General features: G+C 43.3%; 1 protein-coding gene and 1 long non-coding RNA gene across 3 annotated transcripts in view; both read left to right on the forward strand.

Annotated features, from left to right (window-relative positions):
- LATS2 (large tumor suppressor kinase 2) overlaps window positions 1–10445 on the forward strand; it is a 48063-nt gene extending 37618 nt beyond the window's left edge. Inside the window, exons 4-8 of the mRNA XM_048955131.1 lie at window positions 528–2065; window positions 4709–5291; window positions 5861–6043; window positions 7341–7447; window positions 8140–10445. Coding sequence (XP_048811088.1) covers window positions 528–2065; window positions 4709–5291; window positions 5861–6043; window positions 7341–7447; window positions 8140–8634 — 2906 coding nt within the window. The 3' untranslated portion in view covers window positions 8635–10445. The remainder of the gene's footprint in view (window positions 1–527; window positions 2066–4708; window positions 5292–5860; window positions 6044–7340; window positions 7448–8139) is intronic.
- A 4270-nt stretch (window positions 10446–14715) lies between these two features.
- LOC125698479 (uncharacterized) lies at window positions 14716–21067 on the forward strand. 2 transcript variants are annotated; one of them, XR_007379200.1, is made up of 4 exons: window positions 14716–14755; window positions 15379–15785; window positions 19718–19797; window positions 20551–21067. It is a non-coding gene; the product is annotated as an uncharacterized LOC125698479 (long non-coding RNA). The 2 variants fall into 2 exon arrangements; XR_007379199.1 differs by lacking the exon at window positions 15379–15785 and having other exon boundaries at window positions 14718–14755.
- Window positions 21068–22923: the final 1856 nt, after the last annotated feature.

The following is a 22923-nucleotide window of genomic DNA, read 5'->3' on the forward strand; positions in this document are numbered from 1 at the left end:
GCAAACAGATCCCCAGCATGAGCAATGAGCTCACTGTAGAGAAGGAAGCGGGCTGATTACCTGGTAGCTTAAAGCTATGTGGATTTCAAGTTGTACTGACAGTGCTTCAGGGAGCTTTTGTCCCTGTTTGTGCTGCACATACCTCTCTGCTCTGTAGCTTCCTCCTGTCTGTGGGCAATGACCAGCAATGTAAAAGCTGGTCCAGCTTTAAAAACTGGGCTGAAGTGTAATCTGATGACTTCACAGTAAAGGAATTTGTGCTTCTATTCTGATTATTTAGTAGAACTCCCTGATGATTCCTGGCATGATCAGTGTTGTGAGCCAGTAGCTTGTTATTGGTGGTAATACTTGGCACCTATCACTTTGATTGTTGAGAGTGCTTAATTTAGGTTTTGGGAGGTAGGGTTTTTTTTGTAAGACATAATCCCTAGGCTGTGTGCATGTGTATGGATAGGTGGATGAGTAATGCAAAGTAATTGCTTCACCTGAATTGTTTCCTAATGTTTTTCTGTGTTCTTTTTGTAAAGGAAAGGGTATTGTGCCAAATAACGTAACTCGCAGGCCAAGCTTCGAAGGATCGAGTGAATCTTTTCCATCCTACCATCAGATCAGTAATGCAGCCTATGAAGGGACAGGCTTTGCAGCAGAAGGTGCAAATATGCTAACTGAAGTTCCACGGCCATACATGGACTATTTAATCTCTGCTTCACAGTCTGCCGCTATGAACGCGCCTGTACAGCGACCCTCTGGCGTAGGCACTCACAGCACTCCAACAAGCCATCAGCAGAAAACATACCCTGCAAATATTGAGTCTTCTGTGATTAATTATCCCGTGTCTAATCACAGCAGCCCAGCCTTGCAGCTGCAGGCCTCCCATGGCTCCAACAGCCAGCATTACAGTAGGCAGCACATGATGGTGCAGGGGGAGCCCATGGGATATGGTGTTCAGAGGAGTCCATCCTTTCAAAACAAGATGCAACAGGAGGGAGGTTATGCCAATCTCCCAAATAAAGGGGCAGTTGTTCAAAATAACACCAGTCATGCATTTCAGCAGGCACCGGCAAGCCTGTATATGTCACATTCTCATCACAAACAGACAAGTCCTCCCTCCCATCAAATGCATGTGATATCCAGAGGTCCAGCGTTTGGTAATGATTTTGCAGACAGCCCACCACAAAATCTATTAACTCCATCTAGAAATAGTCTGAACATGGACCTCTATGACATGAATAATCCTCAAGTTCAGCAGTGGCAGGCAGCAGCGCCTTCACGGCGAGATTCTTTACAGAACCCAGGAATAGAATCATCTCCACGGCAACACGTGTCCTTCAGACCTGATGCCTCGGTGCCAAGCAGAACAAACTCCTTTAACAACCATCAGCAACAACCACAAGTGACCGTGTCTATGAGACAGGTTCCTCCAGGAAAACCCGATCCTTCAATTACATCTCCAAATACAATCACAGCGGTCACATCTGCTCATATTCTCCAGCCAGTGAAGAGCATGCGAGTGATGAGACCCGAGCCTCAGACTGCAGTGGGACCTTCCCATCCTGGTTGGTTACCTGCCCAGGCGCCGGCCGTGGATGGCCTAGAGATCATTGAACAGCACGTTCCAGCTGTTGGAGCGGCCAACGCCTATCAATTAGATGTGGATTATGGTAACCAGGAGCTGCGGTGTCCACCACCACCGTATCCCAAGCATTTGTTAATTCCCGGCAGCTCCGAGCAGTTTGATATCAATTGCTTATGCATGGGTGTGGAGCAGACCCTCCGTGTAGTCCCCAGTGCGACGTGCAATAAGGCTGAGGAGAACAGTGAGAGAAACGACAAAAACAGCAAGAACACTAAAGCTGAAAAACCAAGCAAGGATAAAAAGCAGATCCAGACATCTCCAGTGCCTGTGCGAAAAAATGGCAAAGATGAGGAAAAGAGAGAATCCCGAATAAAGAGCTACTCACCATTTGCTTTCAAGTTCTACATGGAGCAACATGTAGAAAATGTCATAAAGACCTACCAGCAGAAAATTAACAGAAGATTACAATTGGAGCAAGAAATGGCTAAAGTAATTTTTATATATATATATAATTAATAGGGTCAATTAATTATTACTATTTTAAATCACTCAAAAAATGTATAAAGGAGAGTTCTCTGGGGAGTGATAATAGATATTCAACACTCCTTGTTCCGGACTGTTTTCACTTGAGGCCTGGGTGCAGATCAGGAAGACTGTTTGAAAAAGCTGAGAGAAGTAGTCTGTCTTTGCAAGAAAATAAAGCAGAGACACCCCTAGTAGGAAAGTGTTAAGCTCGCATAGGAGAGGACTCAGCCAGGTTTGAGACCATGGTAACACTGACAATACTTCACAGCCCTTGAAAAAGTCTGAGAAAGGTTTTCTCTTTGCTCCAGTTCTTCCTGCCTGTTCCATGATAGTGACTGCTTATTCACCAGAGCCACAGTTTAACTTGGCTATAGGTTTACTATGCTGTATTTTCCCTTGACTATATAATACCTGACTGAAAGTTGTCTCTTGAACATACGTTAGTAATAATACCATGCAAGTAATCATCTCTTGGCCAGCTGAAATGATCTTGGGAATTTTGCTGGAACTTGTTCTAGAGGCAGGTCTCGGTGAGGTGCACTTTGAGAGCTTCATTCACATCTCATAGTAGCACTCAAACTAAACTGACTCGCTGACAGGGCTTTCTGAAGCAAGCTGCCAAGTTCTGATGATTGCTCTGGCAGTTCTGTTTTTAATTTTTACATGTGGAAAAGTTTTTGATTTTTTTCTCTTCAGGCGTGATTAGCTAGAATATGCCTAGTCTACTTTTGTATTTAAGGATAAACTCTAAGAAAAGTTGTTATTAATGCATAATGGGTAATAACTTACCTGATTTTCCCTAGAACTGTCTAGAGTCAATTAATTTGATACTCACACTGCCCTCCTTCAATGGAGATATTCAAGACCTGTCTGGATGCTTACTTGTGCACCTATTGTAGGGAGCCTGCTTTAGCAGGGGGGTTGGCCTCAGTGGTCTCTTGAGGTCCCTTCCAACCCCCGCAATTCTGTGATTCTGCTCAAGAAAATCCGGTGGTTTTTTTTACATTTAATGCTTCTAAAAATCTCTTAAAAGGTCAGTATTGTAGTGACAGTTCATAGTTTGTCCTCAGTGCAACTATAGGTTGTGTTGCACTGCTTGGATTTAGTGAATATTTTCCTGAGATTGAGATAGCTGGGGAACAATCTCTAAAGAAATAAGAAACAGCATCAGTTGTGTTCTGGCCCTTCAGCCTTTGTTCACTTTGTAACTCAGAGATAACTATAAACAAAAACAGCTCCTTCCCCTAGCAACCTCATCTCTGGCTGGAATAACACACCACAAACTCAAGAGATTTTGGCCATCTGAATATCACATTATTCCAGAATTAACCAAGAATACAACACACTAATTGTTTTGCATTAAAACAATAAATGCTTCTTTTATTATGGATTGAGGTACCCTACCTATTCTGTGAGGTTTTTTTTACCTCCTTCATCCTTTATTCATATGGATTTCATTTTTAAGCTGTGGGGATTTGCTGTGTAGTCCAGCTCGACTGCAGGTGTGAAATGGAAAAAATCAGTCAAAGCAGCAGCCTTGTGGGTGAATACTTGGATCTTTAGCCTGCTCCTCAGTCAGCTTCATCTCCATCCCCCATTGCCTCTTCCCATCACTCACTAATCTTCCTCTCAGAATGCTTCACTTAGTTCAAGATCCGGGTTATTCAAAAGGAAGGGGTCTGCTGTGGAGAGGGAATTCTCAGAGGATCCTGGAAGTCAGCCCAGGGGCTTCTGCTGGTGAAGGCTGCCAGTGTTCTCAGACAAGCACTGAAGGCAAAATTGTGCAGGCTCTATCTTGAAGCCTGAGGAAAGTCCAGCTGGGTACTTCTCTGCTTTTGCAGGAGATGTTCACCTTCAGCCATGTGAAATTACATGTAAAAATACTTTTAATTACCTTAAGACTCTGTGGGGACAGATGGTGCCTGGACAAGCCAGCTTTGTTACTGTGCAGGTTCAAAGGGAAAAATTACCCTTTAAAGAGAAATAGGACCTGGATCTTGGCTTCAGTGTCTGGGAGGAGGCCAGACCTGAGGGTTATATACGTACATTTTGGAAGATAGGGATCTGATCTGCCAAGTGTGAGAGCGGAGGCTCTGTATGACAGAGGAAGAAAAATGGTTTTGAAGAAAGAGGGTTCCGAGATACTTTGTCAAAAATAGTTTCTTAATTGCTATGAAAAAGACAAGTGCTAGGTAGGAAGGTTTCATGTGAATTGCTCTGGGGAGCTATTAATGAACCAATGGGCTTCTGCATCTCAGTTTAAGTTGTGCTGCACTGTGCATACACATAGTGGAGTGTATTGGTAAAGTGCACAGCTGAGAGTTAAAAACCAAATCCTGCGGTCAGATCTGTTCTGTTCTGTTCCCCTGACAGTATTGCCCAATACCTTGTAGTTCAGGAGAATGAGAAACACGTAGCAATCTTAGATTCAGGTAGAAAGGTATGGCAAATGAAACACCTTGACAGACCAGAGGCTGACTGTTTTCAATATCTTATCTAGTTCTAGATTACTTTTTCTGAGAAATGTTTTCTGGGAATGCTAGTTTATTGTTCTATTGCTATGAATATAATCTTACTAGCTGTCGTGGTTTGCTTTCCCTTATAAAGGCAGGCCTTTGTGAAGCAGAACAGGAACAAATGAGGAAAATTCTCTACCAGAAGGAGTCCAACTACAACAGGCTTAAAAGGGCCAAAATGGACAAATCTATGTTTGTGAAGATCAAGACACTGGGCATTGGTGCCTTTGGAGAAGTATGCCTGGCCTGCAAAGTGGATACTCATGCCCTGTATGCCATGAAAACTCTGCGTAAGAAGGATGTACTGAACCGGAACCAGGTGGCTCATGTCAAAGCAGAAAGGGACATTCTTGCTGAGGCAGACAACGAGTGGGTGGTTAAACTCTATTATTCCTTCCAAGATAAAGAGAACTTGTACTTTGTAATGGACTACATCCCTGGTGGGGATATGATGAGTCTGCTGATTCGGATGGAGGTCTTTCCAGAGCGTCTTGCTAGATTTTATATTGCAGAGCTCACTTTGGCTATTGAGAGCGTACACAAAATGGGTTTTATTCATAGAGACATCAAGCCTGACAACATTCTGATAGACCTCGATGGGCATATCAAACTGACCGACTTCGGACTGTGTACGGGATTCAGGTGGACTCACAATTCAAAATACTACCAGAAAGGTTAGTGTTCCTAGCCTTTATTTGCCCTTCTTATCTTGAAACAAAGTTACCTCTTGGCAGAAATGTCAGGAAATTATGATGGGTTTGTCTTACTCATTCTGTCTGTCTGTTTCTAGTCTTTTGTTTCCAACACTTTTCAAATCCCTGACAGTAATTTGGCTGGATGCTGCAGTGGCAGCAGTTTTTCAGTTCATATTTGTTTGGAGGGTCTCTGTTGGTAGTGAAAGAATTTAATCCCAGATTTAAACTAATCCAGGTACCTCTTGTGCATGCCATCGAGGAGAACTGGAATATGTCAGCAAAAAGGTCATGAACAATTGGTACAGTTGATCTAAATATATTCTCTGTCTCCTGTATGGGAGCATGCTTCCCTGTGTGGAGACAGAGACATTCTGCTGCTTATGGAAAACCAATTGGAAAGAAGGCAGAAGACATTGCCTTGGATTTAGAGTTCAGGTGCTGTTCTTCAGTGATGTTAGAAGATGGCAGACTAAATCTGGATGAATGCTTTTCTCTTTGCATGTTGTGTTTTATGTCTGTAACTGTAAATTTTCTCTCCCACTTGAAAGGGAGTCACATCAGACAGGACAGCATGGAGCCCAGTGATCTTTGGGATGATGTGTCCAATTGTAGATGTGGAGATAGGCTGAAGACATTGGAACAAAGAGCTAAGAAGCAACATCAGAGATGTCTAGCGCACTCATTAGTCGGAACCCCTAATTACATTGCTCCTGAAGTCCTGCTTCGTAAAGGTAGATAATGTCTATTTATCTCCTGTTTAAATAATCATCAATATTGTGAAATACTCTTCTTTTTTTTTTCTTTTTTTCTTTTTTTCTCCTTAATTTGCTGCTTTGGAAGTTTGTCATTCTGAAGTCCATAGACGCTCAGATTAAGGAGAACAGATTTCTGTGCATGCTCTGCTGATTAGCTTCACAATGCTGACATTAAAGGTGATTGCGCTTTGTCTGTCTCCATATCTCTTCACTCTGAGGCCTCTGATGAACATGTCAGATGTCATTGGCAGTGGTGTTTCTCAAGTTTAAAGCCAGTTATCTGTACTCGTAGACCGTGACTGCTAGTGAGTTTACAAATAGCAGCAAGTAGCCATCTGATTGTTTAGAATCACCTGTTGAGATGGATCACTGCAGTATAGCTGATAAAAACTTGTGGATACATATTCTTCAGATTCCCAGTCAGAATCTTGAGGAAACAAAATAAAGTCTTACCCAAGTTACCCTGGACATACTACACCTAAAAGCTGTGCTTGTGGAATGTAAACAATACTCTGTGACTATCCATGACAAACAGACATGTTCACTATAGGAAGCAGATTAGATGTTCAGAGTTGTCTGCAACCCTGACCTTGAGGCTTATCTCTACACTTTTTCATTTCTAGAGATTTCAGGTTAGATTCTACAGAATACAGAATTCTAATAACAGAATTCATTGAATGCAGGGTTCAAGTCCTCCATTCCTTTTGAAGATCTCAAAGCTGTGTCTTACTTCGTTTGTCTGAACAATTAAGTGATTTAACTTGTTCCTCTGCTTAGAACTTGCTCAAAGTCATCTTTATCTCTAGTCTGGCTTTGTCTTTCAGCAGCTTCTACAACCCTAATGTCAGCTCCACTGAACCTGGAGGGGGACATTGGTCATTAAGTAGGTCGTGAGTCCTTTGAGGGCCACTTTATGCTGTGAAGTGGTAGAACTGTTGGATGGGTCTTGAAGAAAAAAACAAACAAACACAAAAAATAGCTCATTCTTCCTAATTATGTGGTTTCCCCACTTACTGTTGTTGAGAATTAAATATATTGAGAATGCTTCCCAGACAACAGTATGAGATCTTTACTGACAACACTAGAATTTATATCAGCAAGAAGAAGCATTTTATGATGAAGTTGGATCAGGAGTCCTTTGGTTTTGGGTCACTTGTTTGAGGCAAAGTAAAAGTCTGTGTTGCAGTTTTGATCTTCAATTGCAAGAGGAAATAGTAGCTCTGTACAGACTTTCTGTGACTGATGGAGGACAACTTTTTGACTTGCCTTTCAGGATACACCCAGCTCTGTGACTGGTGGAGTGTTGGTGTGATCCTCTTTGAGATGTTAGTGGGACAGCCTCCTTTTCTGGCTCCTACACCCACAGAAACCCAACTGAAGGTAAGTGGAATTCCTGTGGTAGCAAAATTTTAACCTTTTCCATCTTTTCTCCACCACGTACAGACACATCCCCTCTTGTATTGGAGAAAAGAGCCGTTGTTGTGAAAGCTTGATTTTAAATAGTTCTATGCAGGGACAAAACCTTTTGCAATCAGTGAAGATGCTGATTGTCAAACCAGAACTGACTTGTCCAGTTGCATAGATAGTTGCTGGTTTTATGAACCTTTTCTGCATAATTTTGGTTTCTGGAGCACAGGCTCATCCGTATCAATTATTTAGGGTGCATATCAGATTTGAGTAAGCTGATAGAATAATTATAATGTCAGATGGCAATGTGAGAATTTCAAAGTTAAGCAGTCAGTAGTTTTTATTAGAATTAATATATCTCATAACCAATTTCCTACAGTTTGGAGACTGAATGAAGCAACGTCATGGAAATCATTCCATGAACTAATTGTCTTTTTTTTAAAATGTAATTGCTTCTTCTATTTGTTCTCTGACATTTCTTGATTTGTTTAAGAAATATTTTAACAGCTGATGCTATTTAATCATTGGGTTCTTGAACCTCTCAAATAATTGAACAGGATGTGAGTGGACTAGTTTCGTGTATGCTTTTCTACAGTTAGGCTTGACAAAAGGATCAGAAGGTTTCTGCTTCTAGGATTAGATGTTTAATACCATTCTCTCTTCAGGTGATAAATTGGGAAAGCACACTGCACATCCCCTCACAGATCAAGCTAAGCCCTGAAGCAACGGATCTCATCACAAAGTTGTGCTGTGCAGCTGAGGACAGGCTTGGAAGAAATGGAGCAGATGATATTAAGGCCCATTCTTTCTTTCACTCTATGGACTTCTCTGCCGATATCCGTAGGCAGCCTGCTCCCTATGTTCCAAAGATCAGCCATCCAATGGACACTTCAAATTTTGATCCAGTTGAAGAGGAAAGCCCTTGGAACGATGCGAGTGGTGACAGCACCAGGACGTGGGATCCATTGGCTTCTTCCAACAGCAAGCACACCGAGCATGCCTTCTATGAGTTCACTTTCCGAAGGTTCTTCGATGACAACGGCTATCCATTCAGGTATCCCAAACCTTCCGGGATGGAAGTTGGCCAGTCTGAGAAATCCAGCGTAGAGGACAAAGACATGGTGGATCAGACTGGAGCTTGTCAACCTGTATATGTGTAAATTATTGTATAGAGTACTCCAGGTAAGACTAATCTCAAATCCAGTTGGGCCTTTAACTGATCCTTTGGGAGCTGATCCTGCAGTGCTTGTTCATGTCTAACATCAGATGAAGCTGAAGTCATCCTGGGGAGTCAGAAACTTGCAAGGCCAGGTCCTAAAAACGGCACTCTTGGAAGTTCAGGTCAGTTTTACTGTAAATAACTTTGTTGATGATTACACTTGAAGTCCTGGTCTTCACCAAAATCTGCAAGGCCAGAAGTCTATCATTTCTAGGCCTGTTGTTATTTGAGGTCAGCACCCCCCTACTCAGATAAATTTACAGATTTCTGCATCTGTCAGCATTATTTTTTAAATGAATAAAGAGCACTTATATTTTGTTTATAGCAGGGTGTTTTTTTTCCTACTAAATTATAGGGATTAACTTTGACAAATCATGCTGCTGTTCTTCTTTTCTACATTTTTATTTTATCCATAGCACTTATTTCACATTTAGGAAAATGCGTAAAGCTGAAGAGCGTGTGATGAAAGGTCTCTGTGCAATAATGTAAGAAAGGAAAAAAAGAAGAAAAAAAAAAAGAAAAAAAACCCAAACAAAAAAGTCAGCTCTCTAATTTTCTTAATTTACTGACGCCATTTTACTCGCACCACGATTTTTGTTTATTGTATGTATTTTCCACATTTCAAAATTGTGACGTAACCTTAAAGCTGCTTAATTTCCTTCTGCTTGTTGGAATGTAATAGAAAGTGTGAGCAGGCGACTATTTGGGTGTGATTTCATTGTCTAGCGTGTGAAGAATGTTGCATGAGCAGTGTTTTTCTATTTGAAATGGCCTTTTCTTGCCATTCACAGGCAGGTCCTGTGGATCCGTTTTTTCTGAGGGTCTGAAATCAGACCGTTTTAAACCGTGTGTTGATAATGCATCGTGTGGATGGTTTCTTCTTACAACTGTATCCAGTACTAATTTTGTAAAACAGATGGCAACGTTTAGAACCGAATTGTCATTTTGTGGTCTGACGCAGCGGATCACAGGAGTAAGCATCTGTCGTGGGCACACACACTGCCCCACGAAGGATCGATAGCACGACTGTTGGCAGGGGGCAGATTGGGGGCAGCAGGCCGGCTCTGACCCCTTCACACAGCGTGCAGCACAGCCTTCCTTGCTTAGTGCTGTCCATAACGCAGAGCACCAGTGCCAGCGTGGAGCTCGGTGTCCTCAGAACAGAAGGGGTCAAGCTGTGCTCCTGTAGCAGAGACCCTGAGTTCGTGCAGGGACGCGGCTTTTGCAGCCTGCGCATCTCTCACATGCCGTCTGTGTGTGGCTGCAGGATCGCGGTGTTTCGGGCCCCGCAGCCGGCACTGCTGCTGTTGCTGACAGGTCGTTCTGCCCTCTTGTCTCTAGAGAACGTTGCTGTGGTGGAGCACAACAGTCCTTTGTTTCTGTCGGATTGTAGACTTACTTTGAAATATCAATCTTAACTATGTTAAAATATGCATTTTTCTTATATGTATAAGTGAGAATTATTTGAGATGATATCAGAATACTAAAGTAATTAAGCCATACGTATTTGCATATATTATATATAAGTAAGTAAACACACAGAAAAAATCCTTAATTCAGATGAGTGTAACAGTCCTATTTAAAATGATTGACATCGTAACATGTGAGGAAAACACTCCTTTATGTGTTTTTGCTTCTTTTTTTTTTTTTCTCTAATCTGGAACTTCGTTTTTTTTTCCATATATTGGTCCACATATTATTCCTTAATGTTTTAGCATATCCTATCCTATCCAGTGTTTAGATATCTAAGCAACATCATATAAATTCATCAGCCTAAACTAAAAAATGATTGTGTATTTGTTTACATTTGTATGAAAGGAATGTTCTGAGGTATGCAGTGCTTGTGTTGTGACAGTTCATGTAAGGTTCAGTATTACTGCTTTTTTATATAGTAATGCCATTTTTTGTTATTTACATCTATTTGACATTCTTTCATGTGGTAGGTTCTTTCTCAGGAACTCAGTTTAACTGTTATTTATTGATATATCATTGCCTTTGAAAGCTTCTACTGGCACAATTTATTAAAAATCTGAATCAAAATCTAAGCTGCATTATGTGTTCTTGAAAAGGATTATTTCTGCCTATTTTAAAGTGGAATTTTTAAAGGGTCTGTTTTGTAATGTTAGTGATGGGTTTGAGCTACAAACACAAGATCCAAATCTCACCTCTTCGTAGCATTTGGTGTAGGATTTCTGGGCACATTAAGGCAATTTTGATACAACAAAGTGTATGGCATGGAATTCAACGCTGTCACTTTCACAGCAGCAGTTCTTTGGAGCAGCCATGGGGAGGTGTGCTTCCTTCCTGCTCTTAGAGGTAAGTAACTCACCTTCAAGTGCAGAATCTTTGCAATTAAGCAAAACAAGACCAAAAAGAAGTGGTGATTCCATACCTGATAGACTGCTTGTTCAGCATCTGTACTGCAAGGAACAACTACTGCCACGTCACCCAGTGAAGAGCTGAACTGGAAGTTTCATCCTTTCAGCTGATCAGGCACCATCTCCAGAAGGCTCACACCTTCTCATCCACCTCAGGGGAAAACTGAAGTAAGTGTGAAGGCACGTGGCCGGGTAGCTATGCAGCACACATTAGGACTGGCTCCAGTTCTCGTTGAACTTCCTGCAAAAACGTTTTCAGTTGTGTCAATTCCATTTATTTGATTTAAAAAAACAAAACAGCAAACCTCTCGTTTTAAAAGAAAAAAGGGCTTCTGCAGCCTCTCATCTCTGTGTTCTCTGGGGCCAGGAAACAGCAGCAGCTCTTGGGAAGCATATTATTCCTGGTTCAGGGAGAAAGAACTACCTGCAGAAGTCACAAGCTAAGAAGTTACCACCTAGCCTGAATAACTTAAACTAAATGAGGGAAAAAAGCATTTGGCTTTCAAATGGAAACATAAGAACAGGATTAGCCATGCAAGAAGCGGGGCCATCGCCTGGAGCTGAGTGGAAAATCGGTCTCATAGACTTCAGAAAATTCTCTTCTCTTCCCTGTAGCTTATGAGGTATGAATTAACTGCTCTAAAAGCTTTCCTAAGGAAATTGCTATGGGAAGAGACATTTAGAGCATATAATTCAATTCCATCCCAAAATACAGAATCTTTGGCAGAAAATAGCAACTGCTACTAAAAATATTATTAGAATTAAAAGTATTAAATCTTTCCCACAGGAAATAATCTCAGGAATAGATAATGTAGGAATAGCAACCGTTAAAACACAAAAAAATGTGTAAAAATGTTTTTCCTGGCAAAGAAATCTGCTGCAGCACGAACATGGAAGTTGTGACTTCCTCTGGTTTTTGGTCTGAGCAGTGAATGTGCCCTGAACAGCGTTGGTAAAAACAGAGACCTGGGCTCATTATCATGATTGCTAATGGAAATAAACTGAGGATCTGATCCACAAAGCTGTGATCACCTGCAAAGACTGCATTAGCTCAAGTCCAGCAGAAGCCCAGTGACACGGGCAGTTGAAATTCACGTGAGCTGATGGATGCACTGACTGTCCTTCAGCAAGGTGGAAAATGCCCATGACTACATCTTCTGGCTTCTGCATATCAGAGGAAACTGCTGTTAGCAGAACAGCCCCAGGCATGTGGCCCTCCTTAAAATAAAGAAGGGACTGTATGTGTGTGAGGCACGTGGGGAGGGGGAGACAGCTGATGGTGGAGAATGGGAGCTGGGAAAAAGCCTTGAGAGCTGTTCCAACCGTGCTGCACTGCGAGTGGTTGCCTTGGGATGTTCATGGGGATTTGGGGGGAGCACACAGCGTAAGATGTCCCATTCCAAGAGTGCTGCTGGGTAGGAGACAGGCTGCAGATGTGTGCATGGAGCAAGCTGGGCCTACAGTCCCAGCATCGTGCTGTGTGGGGAAGAACCACAGTGACATTGCTGAGGGGACACACGCATACACCTGCAGGTAAGCATATCTGTTAAGCACGTACCAAGTCCTTTAGTCACCTTGAGGTTAACGGGTGTCTGCACAACCCTGCTTCATCCCAAAGAGAGCACTGATGGCTTTGTGTACATCGGAGGAGTTACAGTCCCTGGCATAGGACCTCACCTGGATACTGCATCCAGCTGCAGGGCCCAGCATAAGGACATGGACCTGTTAGGCTGGGCCCAGAGGAAGGCCACGAAAATGCTCAGAATGCTGAGTGCCTCTGCTGTGAAGACAGGCTGAGGGAGCTGGGTTTCTTCAGACTGCAATCCAGGGAGAGCTCATTGTGGCTTTTCAGTGCACAGAGGGAGGTTGTGCAGAAGATGGAGAAAGAATTTTTGCCAGACTGAAAGAGAGTAGGTTCAGGTTGGGCATAAGGGAGAAATGCTTCACTGTGAGGGCAGTGAGGCATTGGCACAGAGTCCAGAGAGCATGGGTGCTCCGTTCCTGGAGGCATTCGAAGCCAGGTTGGATGGGGCCCTGGCAGCCTCAGCTGGTGGGTGGCAGCCCTGCCCATGGCAGGGGGTTGGGGCTGGGTGGGCTTTGTGGTCCCTTCCAACTCAAAACCTTCTAAGATTCTATGTTTCTATTAAGTTCTGTTCAGTAGTGCAAAGTCTGAAAATGAAATTACCTCTAGCAGCATGTATCTCAGCTGCTTGTCACGGTTGCCACGTAGTCTCATTAGTGATCTCTACACCAGGCCAGGCTGTCCTTACAATCTGACTTGTAATACCATGGAGTGAGTGCTGGAAACTGCACGCCATTTTGGAGGACAGCGCCAGGCTCATGGCCAAGCACTGGTTAGAGATGATGGTAACTTCTGCTGTGTGGGACAAACAGAGCACCCAACAGCAGGAGCAATGCTTTTCTGTGTTCAGCTTCCCCATCCTTCATCCTGGCTGTGGACAGGACCGTAACAATGACATAAGCTGTGCTCTGCCCCCACGTGCTTCACTGTAGAAGAAAATTCTCTTAAGCTAAGTGTTTTCCCCAGAGGCGTGGTGAGGCAGTGGCACAGGCTGCCCAGGGAGGCGCTGCAGTCACCGTCCCTGGTGGTGCCCAAGAAACATGGAGATGTGGCACTGAGGGACGTGGTCAGTGGGCATGGTGGGGAGGGTTGATGGTTGGACCGAAGGGTCGTAGAGATGGTTTCCAACCGTAATGATTCTACAGCTCCAGAGGAATTTTATAAATAACAGCAAATATCTCCCAGAAGAAAGTTATTTTTCCATTCTCAGGGAGCCGGTGTTGGCGGGCTGTTTCCCTCAGGGAACGCTGCTTGTGTTGCTGAAGAAGTCATGGGGGCAGAAAGATGCAAATCCAGAGATTGGTGATTGGTGGGTTTTATTGGTTTTTTTTCTCAATGAAAATGCTTTTAAAATCTCAAATGTTGGTTTGACAAAAATGGAAAGGTTTAGGGAGAAACTTACTCATATATTTACAATCATACTTCAAAAAAATAAAAAGATAAAAAAAGGTGTGTCCAAAAATCACAATAAAAAAGTATTAAAAGGCCAGAAAATAAAAATGAAAGCTGTGAATACGTCATTTTGATGTTTCCAGAGCAGATTTTGGAAATATAATTTCTCGGAAATTTCCAGCCGCATGTTCCAATTTAAGACCAAAGGATATATATTTTTTTAATGTTCAGCTTCCCACATATCAGGACCTGCCAATTAAAATCAGCTCTAAAAATAACAGAAGAGGTCAAACTGAATAATAGCTGGGATAAAAATGAGCTTAATTGACATCCTTTTCTTCCATGCAATGCTGATGTCATCTGTCTTCAGAATCATGGCATCATGAAGGTTGCAGTGGCCACTAAGATCATCCAGTCCAACCATCAACCCCTACCCGTGACCACTCCAAACCACGTCCCTCACAGCCACATCTCCACATTACTGGATGTATGGGAACTGCTGAGTCACGGCCTGAACCTCTGATTGATCACCTGAGGCGAGCCATGAGTCAGCCAGAGGAGCACAGGTGAAGGCAATTCACCTGTGCTGCCAGAAGGGGTGGAGCCAGTCTCCAATCCTCTTAGACCTATTTAAGGGCTGGCTACCAGAGGGGAAGGATCTCTTCTGGAGATCACCTCTCTTGGTGTTTTCTGGTGAGCTCAGCTAAAGGGTAAGCTCTTCCACTCATTCTCTTTTGTGATTGTTGTCTACTTTGCCTAATTCTCTTGATTATGTTGTGATTATAACATCTTGATATCTGTTGATTATACAATTATATTGTGATTATAACATCTTGATATCTATTGATTATACACAATTATATTGTGATTATAACATCTTGATTATACACTGGAACACCTCCAGGGTTGATGTCTCCACCATCTCCCTGGGCAGCCTGTCCTGACCTGTGTCCCATTAGGCGTAGGGATGGTTCACAGAAAAGGTCGCGCAGAGGTTGGTGACTGCACGGGTGTCTAATCCATCCTTGGTGGAGGATGTCCTGTGCTAGGAAATTCTCCAAGGCAGGCAGTGCCTGTGGCTGTGGTGGACCTTCTACAGAGGAACCCAGCCATGAGCATCTTTGTGAAGTGCTCCCGCGAGACAAGAGCTCATCACCCAGGCTCATAGTGGGGAGTTGACACCCCTTTATGCACACTTTGCTTTAATTTACAGAAATCAAAGCATGTGGTTTGCTGTTTTGCAATTTCTCTACGATGGTTCTGCTCAGGGTAATGGGCTCCTCTGTCTTTTCTGTTCCCACAAACTGCTAATGATGATGTCTCATCCCTGCAGGTGCTCAAGACCAGGTTGGATGAGGCCCTGGGAAGTCTGGCCTGCTGGCTGGTAATCCTGCCTACAGCAGGGCATTGGAACTGGGTGATGTTTAAGGCCCCTTCCAACCCAAGCCATTCTGTGATATGATTCTATGGTTTAAAGAGGGGCTCCAGGTGTACCCAGATGAAACAGTTGTGGTCATCAAAAGCCAATTCCACACTTGCAAGTCTTGCTCCTGGCCTTGTTAATTAATGCAAATGACCTTGAAGCCTAATTACTCAAAGTCACAGTGAAAGCCTTGGAGCAGGGCTGAGGCAATGCCCTGGCATGGGTTTGTTGAGAGACAGTGCAGCAGCTGTGTTGTGTCGATGGCTTTCACCTGGTGTTCAGGTTCCATAAAGTTGAGTCTAAAATCTCCTGTGCAGGTGAGAAACTTGATTGGAAGCTGCAAAAATGTAATTGTTTCATGTGGGGATTGCTTGGAGGGATTTTTAACAGCTCGTTCAGTAATCAGCTGATTTTAATAAGTGGTTCTGCCAAAGCAGAGTGAGTTGCTGCCAGCACATTCCTGCCCTGGTGCCTTCTCCTCCCCAGCTGTAGGACACCTTGAGGTGACCTGGGGTAGACCCAAGCTGCCCAACCTAAGTTCAGCACATAGGCTGCCCTGAGCCCAAGGGTGGGCCGAGGCTGCTGGGGCCCCTCTGACCAGTGGGGAAAGTGAAGGAGAGCTGTGCCCAGCAGGAGGCAGAGAACGGTGCTGGTTGGGCTCAGGAGTAACTTCTGTGTTCCTTCTCAAGGAAGAGTGGTGCTGTGGTGTGGATGGGCCTCGGTGAGGAATGCTGCACATCCCTGGCTTTTTATCCTCCTGCCTGACACGTTTAAGTTCCTTTTGCAGATAAATGACTGACTTATTTAGAAGATTTGCACTATTGCACAAGGCATCCTCATCCCTTTATTATGAATTTAAATGTTACTTTGCATTTTCTGGCTGTCAACGTATATAATTAGGCTGGAGTTCCTTTTGAGAAACACCAGTAAAATTCTGTTGTCGGGCTCTGGCACAGCTCCCAGTTACCGAGCTACTTGAAACAGCAGTTATCATTGCCAGAAACCATTTTTTTATTGTGCCGTGAAATCGGCCATAGGAATTTGTCTGCTGCCCTCTTTCGGGCGTGATAATTGCTGCTCTGCCAACAGCTTCCCCGTTATCTCAGCCAGGGGAGCTCACTGATGGGATGGTGTTACAGCATTATGTGCTATTATACCCCAAACCCCAAATGTTGTTTCCTTCCCTCTTTGCAATTCACAGCGTTTTGTCTATGGAGAACTTCAGTCACTGACAGTTTTCTGTCTCTCCACTCCTCTACGGTTCCCATGGGCACTGAAGCACTCTGTGGATCACAAGCCCATACTGTTGGCGATCTGTTGGCATTTTAATTGCTTGCAGAACACCAGGCAGAATAGCACAAGGTGTATGCAGCTTCCCCAGCCTGATTTTCTGATGGTTTTCTCCTGCAGTGGGAAGCCCAGAGTTAATATGTGCTTTTGTTAAGATGAACATATGGTGCTTCTGTTAAGACTCTCTGCCCCGGTGTGTGGCTTTATTTTTAAAGTGAGTAACAGCAGTAAGTGCTCACAGGGGCAACACCAGAATCTGACAGAGCAGACAGTGGTAAACGTCCCAGGATAAGGAGTGGAAATGCAGGGGCAGAGAAAGGATGCTTGAAGCCCAGGGAAAAGACATGAAAGAACAACCGTGTCTTTGCCAATCATCTTCTAGTTTAATGTGAAGCCCTGGGATATGAGTTAAAGGTTTAAAGAGAAGCATTTCCCTTTGGGGCTGTGCATGGGGCACCTGTGACTGATCAGCCCCTGTAAGCAGAAGAGGCAGCCACTATGGGAACAGCGGGGAATTTTGGGGAAAACTGGTCACCAACAGCATGCTTTGCTTCCTCTTTCACACCTGGTATTAGTGGACAAAAAGTGAAATGAGGGGAGAAGCAGGGTCAGAAAACATGTTGCTGTGCGATTCCTCCAATCTGCCGTTCACTTTTATCTGCAGTGTTACACAGAAGAGACACCAGGTCTTGCCACTAGGATTACTTCTGCTCTCCACTGCAGCTCTCCCTAGCACTTGAGCAGTGGGTTGATGGATGGATGTCTCAGGTGTCGGTCTTTGAACAGAGGAGAAGCCCAGTTCCTGGAAGGTGCTTGGATGTAACAAAGTTCTTAGTTACCTCTTGCCACAAGATATCCAGTTCTGGCAGCCTTCAGGTTGCCCTGGCAAGCCAAAATCCCATGAGATCTTTGATTTCATGGGGCATAGACACTTGAACACCAAACCTTACCCTACTCCTTACAAGCTGCCGAGGGTCTTTCTGCAAGCTGATGCCAGGTTGGCACAAAATGAGATTCCCAACCTAGATAACGGACTGTGTAGCTGACTAGTAATGCCCACTTTGTTAGATATGGCAAATGGTGACTAACTGCCACCACTGTGCTCTTTGGAGTAGTGGACTGGAATTGTAGGGAGAGGTTTCTGCTTCAAAGCAATAAATTTTGGTGAAATTAAGAGTTTCCATGACAAGACCCTCAGCAGTCTGATGAGACAGGCTGTCACAAAGGGACAAGAAATCTTCTGTCTCCAGAGGATGCAGAGGTCCAACAGGAGCCACTGTCCCACCTAGCAGTGGACCCTCCAGCCACCAGCCTACTGACAGCACTCAAGCAAAGCAGCTTCCTATTTGTTTGCAGGCCAGGAAGCTGGGTTTGGGATGGTTACCATCCATGAGCAGAAGCAACTCTCTGGCCAGAGGAACCAAATTGGTGTTTCTTGCTCTCTTTCTCATCGGTAAATTTAGCTATTTCAGGTGACTCCATAGGCAAAAATATTTTTGGTATACAATTCTAATCAAACACTCACCTCACTTTAAGAATTGTTATGGAATCTACCAATGTCATTTAAGCCTGTAGAATACAAATGACACCACAAGTTCAGGCACTGTAGTCCTCTTCATTAATCTGTTTGTGGCTATCTTTCTGCTTGAGACCTGAATGTCCTCAGAGCTGCTAATGAGAGCTGAGAGCATCCCATGAACTCACTAGATTAAGTGCTAACCTTAATAGCTGCTGACCTAAGTGTTCGCAGTCCAGCAGCCAAGGAGTGGAAAATTGTTCAGGAAGCATAATTTAATCTCTTGGGTTGGTGTCCTGCACATGAGTCACTGTCCCTGGAGGTGTTCAAGAAATGTGGAGATGTGGCACTGAGGGATGTGGTCAGTGGGCATGGTGGGGATGTGTTAATGGTTGGACTGGAGGATCTTAGTGGTCTTTTGCAATCTCAATGGTTCTATGATTCTATGATTCCCTGTACTGAGCTGTGTGCTTCTGGACTGCCTCCTTACTGAGCTCCATAGCCAGCCTTCTCCTTCCAGAAATCTGTGGATGAGGTAACTCAGTTTTCATTCTAAATCTGTTTACATCAGATATCACCTAACCACAACCAATGAGGCAGAGAAGAGCATGTAACTGTGGGTGCTGACAGCCTCATGAGCTGGGCAGAGTGCTTGGTGTGTAGAATTAAACCACCATGGAGCTAAGGGTTGTTTGTTTCACGGAGGCCCCATAACACTGGAGAGGTGTTTCTCGCAGGAACACTTGATGACAGTACACACGGGACTCGACAAGCAGTGCTTAATGCTGGGGCCATCTTGTGGTGAGACTCCAACTGTCCTCCTGAACCAGGCAGTGAGTCCATATCGTTGGGCTTAAAAGAACAACTTGAGCCTCCCTCAACCCTTTTGACTTACTGATAGTATTTTAGATACTTTAAAATGCAGGAGACTGTGTAATACCTGATTACATCTGGTGCAGACTGGGCAAGGCCTGCCAGCACTGCCACGTGAGTCAGGTCCCAGGAGCAGCCTGGTGGAATTGAAAAGAAAAACTCATTTTATCCCTTCAGGTAGATTTTAGAAACATTTCAGATTTCCAACTTAATTGTCTTATAGTTTTAAAACAACTCCACAGAAATGCTAAATTAAAACTGAAATGTTGCATGATATCCAGCCTCTCTGAGCCTGGAAGGCTGCCATAGGCAGAGTCACCATCCTCATGTTGGAGCACAACACCCCAAACTGCTGTACCATCTTTCAAGGGAGTGAAAATAGTGATGTCAGAGGTGATGGACCTTTGGAACTGGGATGGGGATTTTCCACCGCTGCACATTTTGGCAAAAGAGTGAGAGCACCTGCAGCTTGCCTTCCTCTGAACCAGAGCCAAGGCAATTGTCACATCAACAGGGGCTTAAAAAAAGATGTACAGTTCTGTAAACAACAGTAAACTCTTTGTCTTCTAGAGTTTTCCAATTATTTAAGAACACCTTCTACACCAAAGTAGTTGGAGCAGAGAAATTAGATGCACTCCCTCTAAATAAAGGTGAGTTTAGTTTCGGAGCTTGCTAAAATTAAACATAAAATGAAGTCAACTGGCTGTTCTCAAACAAAAGTTGGCATTGCAGTTTCAGTATTTTGGTGACACTGAGTGAACTAACCAATATGTCTGTCTGTGTCAGTGTTGGTACGTTGGCCTCCAGCACATTTCCTGCCAATTTGGTAATTACCACTTCCTGGCTAATGAACACAGCCTCGAGTCTATTTGCCCTAATCACCTCGGCCTTCTGCATCAGAGATCATCCAGCCCCAAACGGCGATATTGCATTTTTGTTGTGTAGACACATCCTCGTGTCAGGGGAATGGGAGGGGTACGTTGTACCACTGGGTCTCCGGATAGCAGAAATGCTGTTGCCTGCTGTGATGTATTTCTTCCCCTTTTTTTTTTTCCACATCCTAGCAATGAGGCACGTTTTACTTAGGCCACTCTGGATGAGCTATTTCTAACCCAAGCTGCTGACAGTAGGTTCTATCTATGTAGAGCTAAAAGCACTTCTGTACTGAAGTTTTTCAAGAATGGAGATTGTCGAAAGAACAGCAACAGAGCAAACCATGCATGGTCATAGTATGATTCTTATAACAGATGTTCAAACATTCCAGTAGGAAACCTCTTTCACCATTTTGCCTTGGCATGTAAATCTCTCAAATGCTCAGCAGAAACAAACCAAATCCAACTCATCACAACATCTCCTTGTTTACACGTGGCATTTCTCCCTCCTTTATCTATACCATGTTTTAGGACTTCTCAAAGGCATGCCTGGATGATAGCATATTCTCGTTCTAACTCAAGCTGTAGGACAAGTTTTAGTCAACATTTCATGCACTTCCAAGCATCAGAGACATCCAGCTCCTCTGCTGCCCTGGAACCTCCCGCACTGTGGCCTCCTTAGCAATTAGTGCCTCAGGACGACCATCCTCTGAGAACACCAGCAGCACCATCACCGAGGCTAACACAACTACCTCAGCAGCTCCAGTCTGCTTACTCTGTTCCACTGTTTACTCTGATGCTCACTTTCAAAGGGCATTTCATGTAGAATTACTGAAAAATGTGCTGGCAGATGCTGCAGCTAAGAATAACACGAAGCAGTCAGGTGATTTGCATATGAATTTCTGCTGGTGAAGATGAGTAATCTGACATTCTTGTTTTCTTAAATTAAAATCCCACTCGGAATATTTTCCCTATGGCAAATTGTTAATAGTGTATCAATTTGGTTTTGAAATCAAATCAAATAAAAACTTTCAGAGCATCTATAAACGATGTGAAGAGATTGATTACAAATTAAGATCACTGCCTTCGTTTATCCAAAGCAGGACCCTCACATACTGTTTTAGATTGCATAGGACAACTACTTTCAATTTTCAAAATTTGCATTGATTGCTTGCTTACAAATGTTTTTTAATTAAGGGTTAAGCAGACTTTAAATTTGTTTTTTTTTTTTCATATGCTGTGTAATATGAAGCATGTAATATGAAGCATGCCTCCAAGATCTCGAAACCAAACCCTACCCAACCCCAGGTGAGTGCAGGGACACTCGTGAGTGCAGCGCAGCCCATCAGGAGTCCTGGCTCAGAGCAATGTGGAATAGATTATGCACTGATTTCAGATCATCTGTCCTCATCTCTGTCCCACCCTGTGCACGGACATCCCTGGGGACCAGCAGATCACCAAGAAGAAAGACTGGTTCACAAATCCAACCTTATAGTTGCTTTCTTCATCCACAAATTATTTGCAAACAAACCAAAATTTTAGCTTGCCTGGTTTGGGAAGACGTGTTCACAACAAGTTTCAGTAAGTAAATTGAATTGCTTACTACATGTATTCCTTTGAGTGGTAAACACAGAAGGATGCTCATCTAGGAGATCCAGTGCCTTACATCACAATGCGATAGTTTGGTTTGTGACTGCCCAAGCAAATTATTAAGTATTTGCTTTTCTGGTCATCACAAAATAAAACCGTTCTGTGACTCAAGTGGTGCCCTCCTAGATACCCTGGATGTTGTACTAAGAGATATGGTTTAATGGGAAATACTGGTGATAGGTGTATGGTTGGACTGGATGGTCTTGGAGGTCTTTTCCAACCTTGGTGGTTCTATGAGTCTATGATTACATACATCTAGGCCTTTACCCAAAGAAACAAATGGATATCACTTATTTATCACAATTCATCTGAATAACCAGGTGAATGTAAACTCACTGACAACCTCACACATGGGCAACTAGTAATAAATCAGCACTGAAATAGTTTTTAGCAGTAAATCTTTTAATACTCTGCTAACTGTGAAAGAAGAGAAAGAAGGCTACAAAAAGTGTATCGTTCTCTTCGATTCTTACTAATTTGACCGAGCTTGCTAACACTTAACTAGCATGCTTTCTGCACAAGACAAAAACGGCCCAGCAATCTCACAGTATTACTTAAAAATTGCAATAGAATACTCTAAAAGGGAGAAGTAATTCATATTTTTTTAGACTTCAGAGACAACGTTTTAAGAAATTAAGAATGAGAATTGAAATGACAAAATGGAAAGGAACTGGTTAAAAAAAAAAAACAAAATATAACAGAGATTTATGCTGTAACTGATGAAATTAAGAACAGGTGCTACAGGGTTGTATATTAATGTTGTTATTGTTTAAGAGAGTACCATCTGGAAAGGGAAATATTAGATAACAAATCTGCAGATCATACAAGTAAATTAATTATCTTAAAAACCAGGAGCAGGCTGTGGTAATCAAGAGAGGTTTAATAGGAATATGTGAACGGACAACCTGAGATCAGATGAAAATTCAGCGGTGACAAATACAATACAAATAAACACTGGAGACAAAAATATAAATTATCTACGTATGCTCAAAGGCTCTAAATTAATTTGGCCATCTCAAGGAGAGCACCTGTGCATGGACACAGGCAGCTGACTGAGGACCGCTGCCAGACATGCAGCCCAGTATGAGAACACGTGCGATGGTACGATGGTCAGGGAGCTCCGTGGAATATTGTCACACAGCACTTCTCCCCCAGCACAGCCTCTCTCAGTGTCTTGTTTTGACAGAGCAAAGTGAGGGGGGGTACTTTGAGGGGGAGCCTTGGGGTCACCAGGCTGCACTGACAGATAGAGGA

The sequence above is a fragment of the Lagopus muta genome, chromosome 1, assembly GCF_023343835.1.
Source record: "Lagopus muta isolate bLagMut1 chromosome 1, bLagMut1 primary, whole genome shotgun sequence".
NCBI classification, from domain to species: Eukaryota; Metazoa; Chordata; class Aves; order Galliformes; family Phasianidae; genus Lagopus; species Lagopus muta.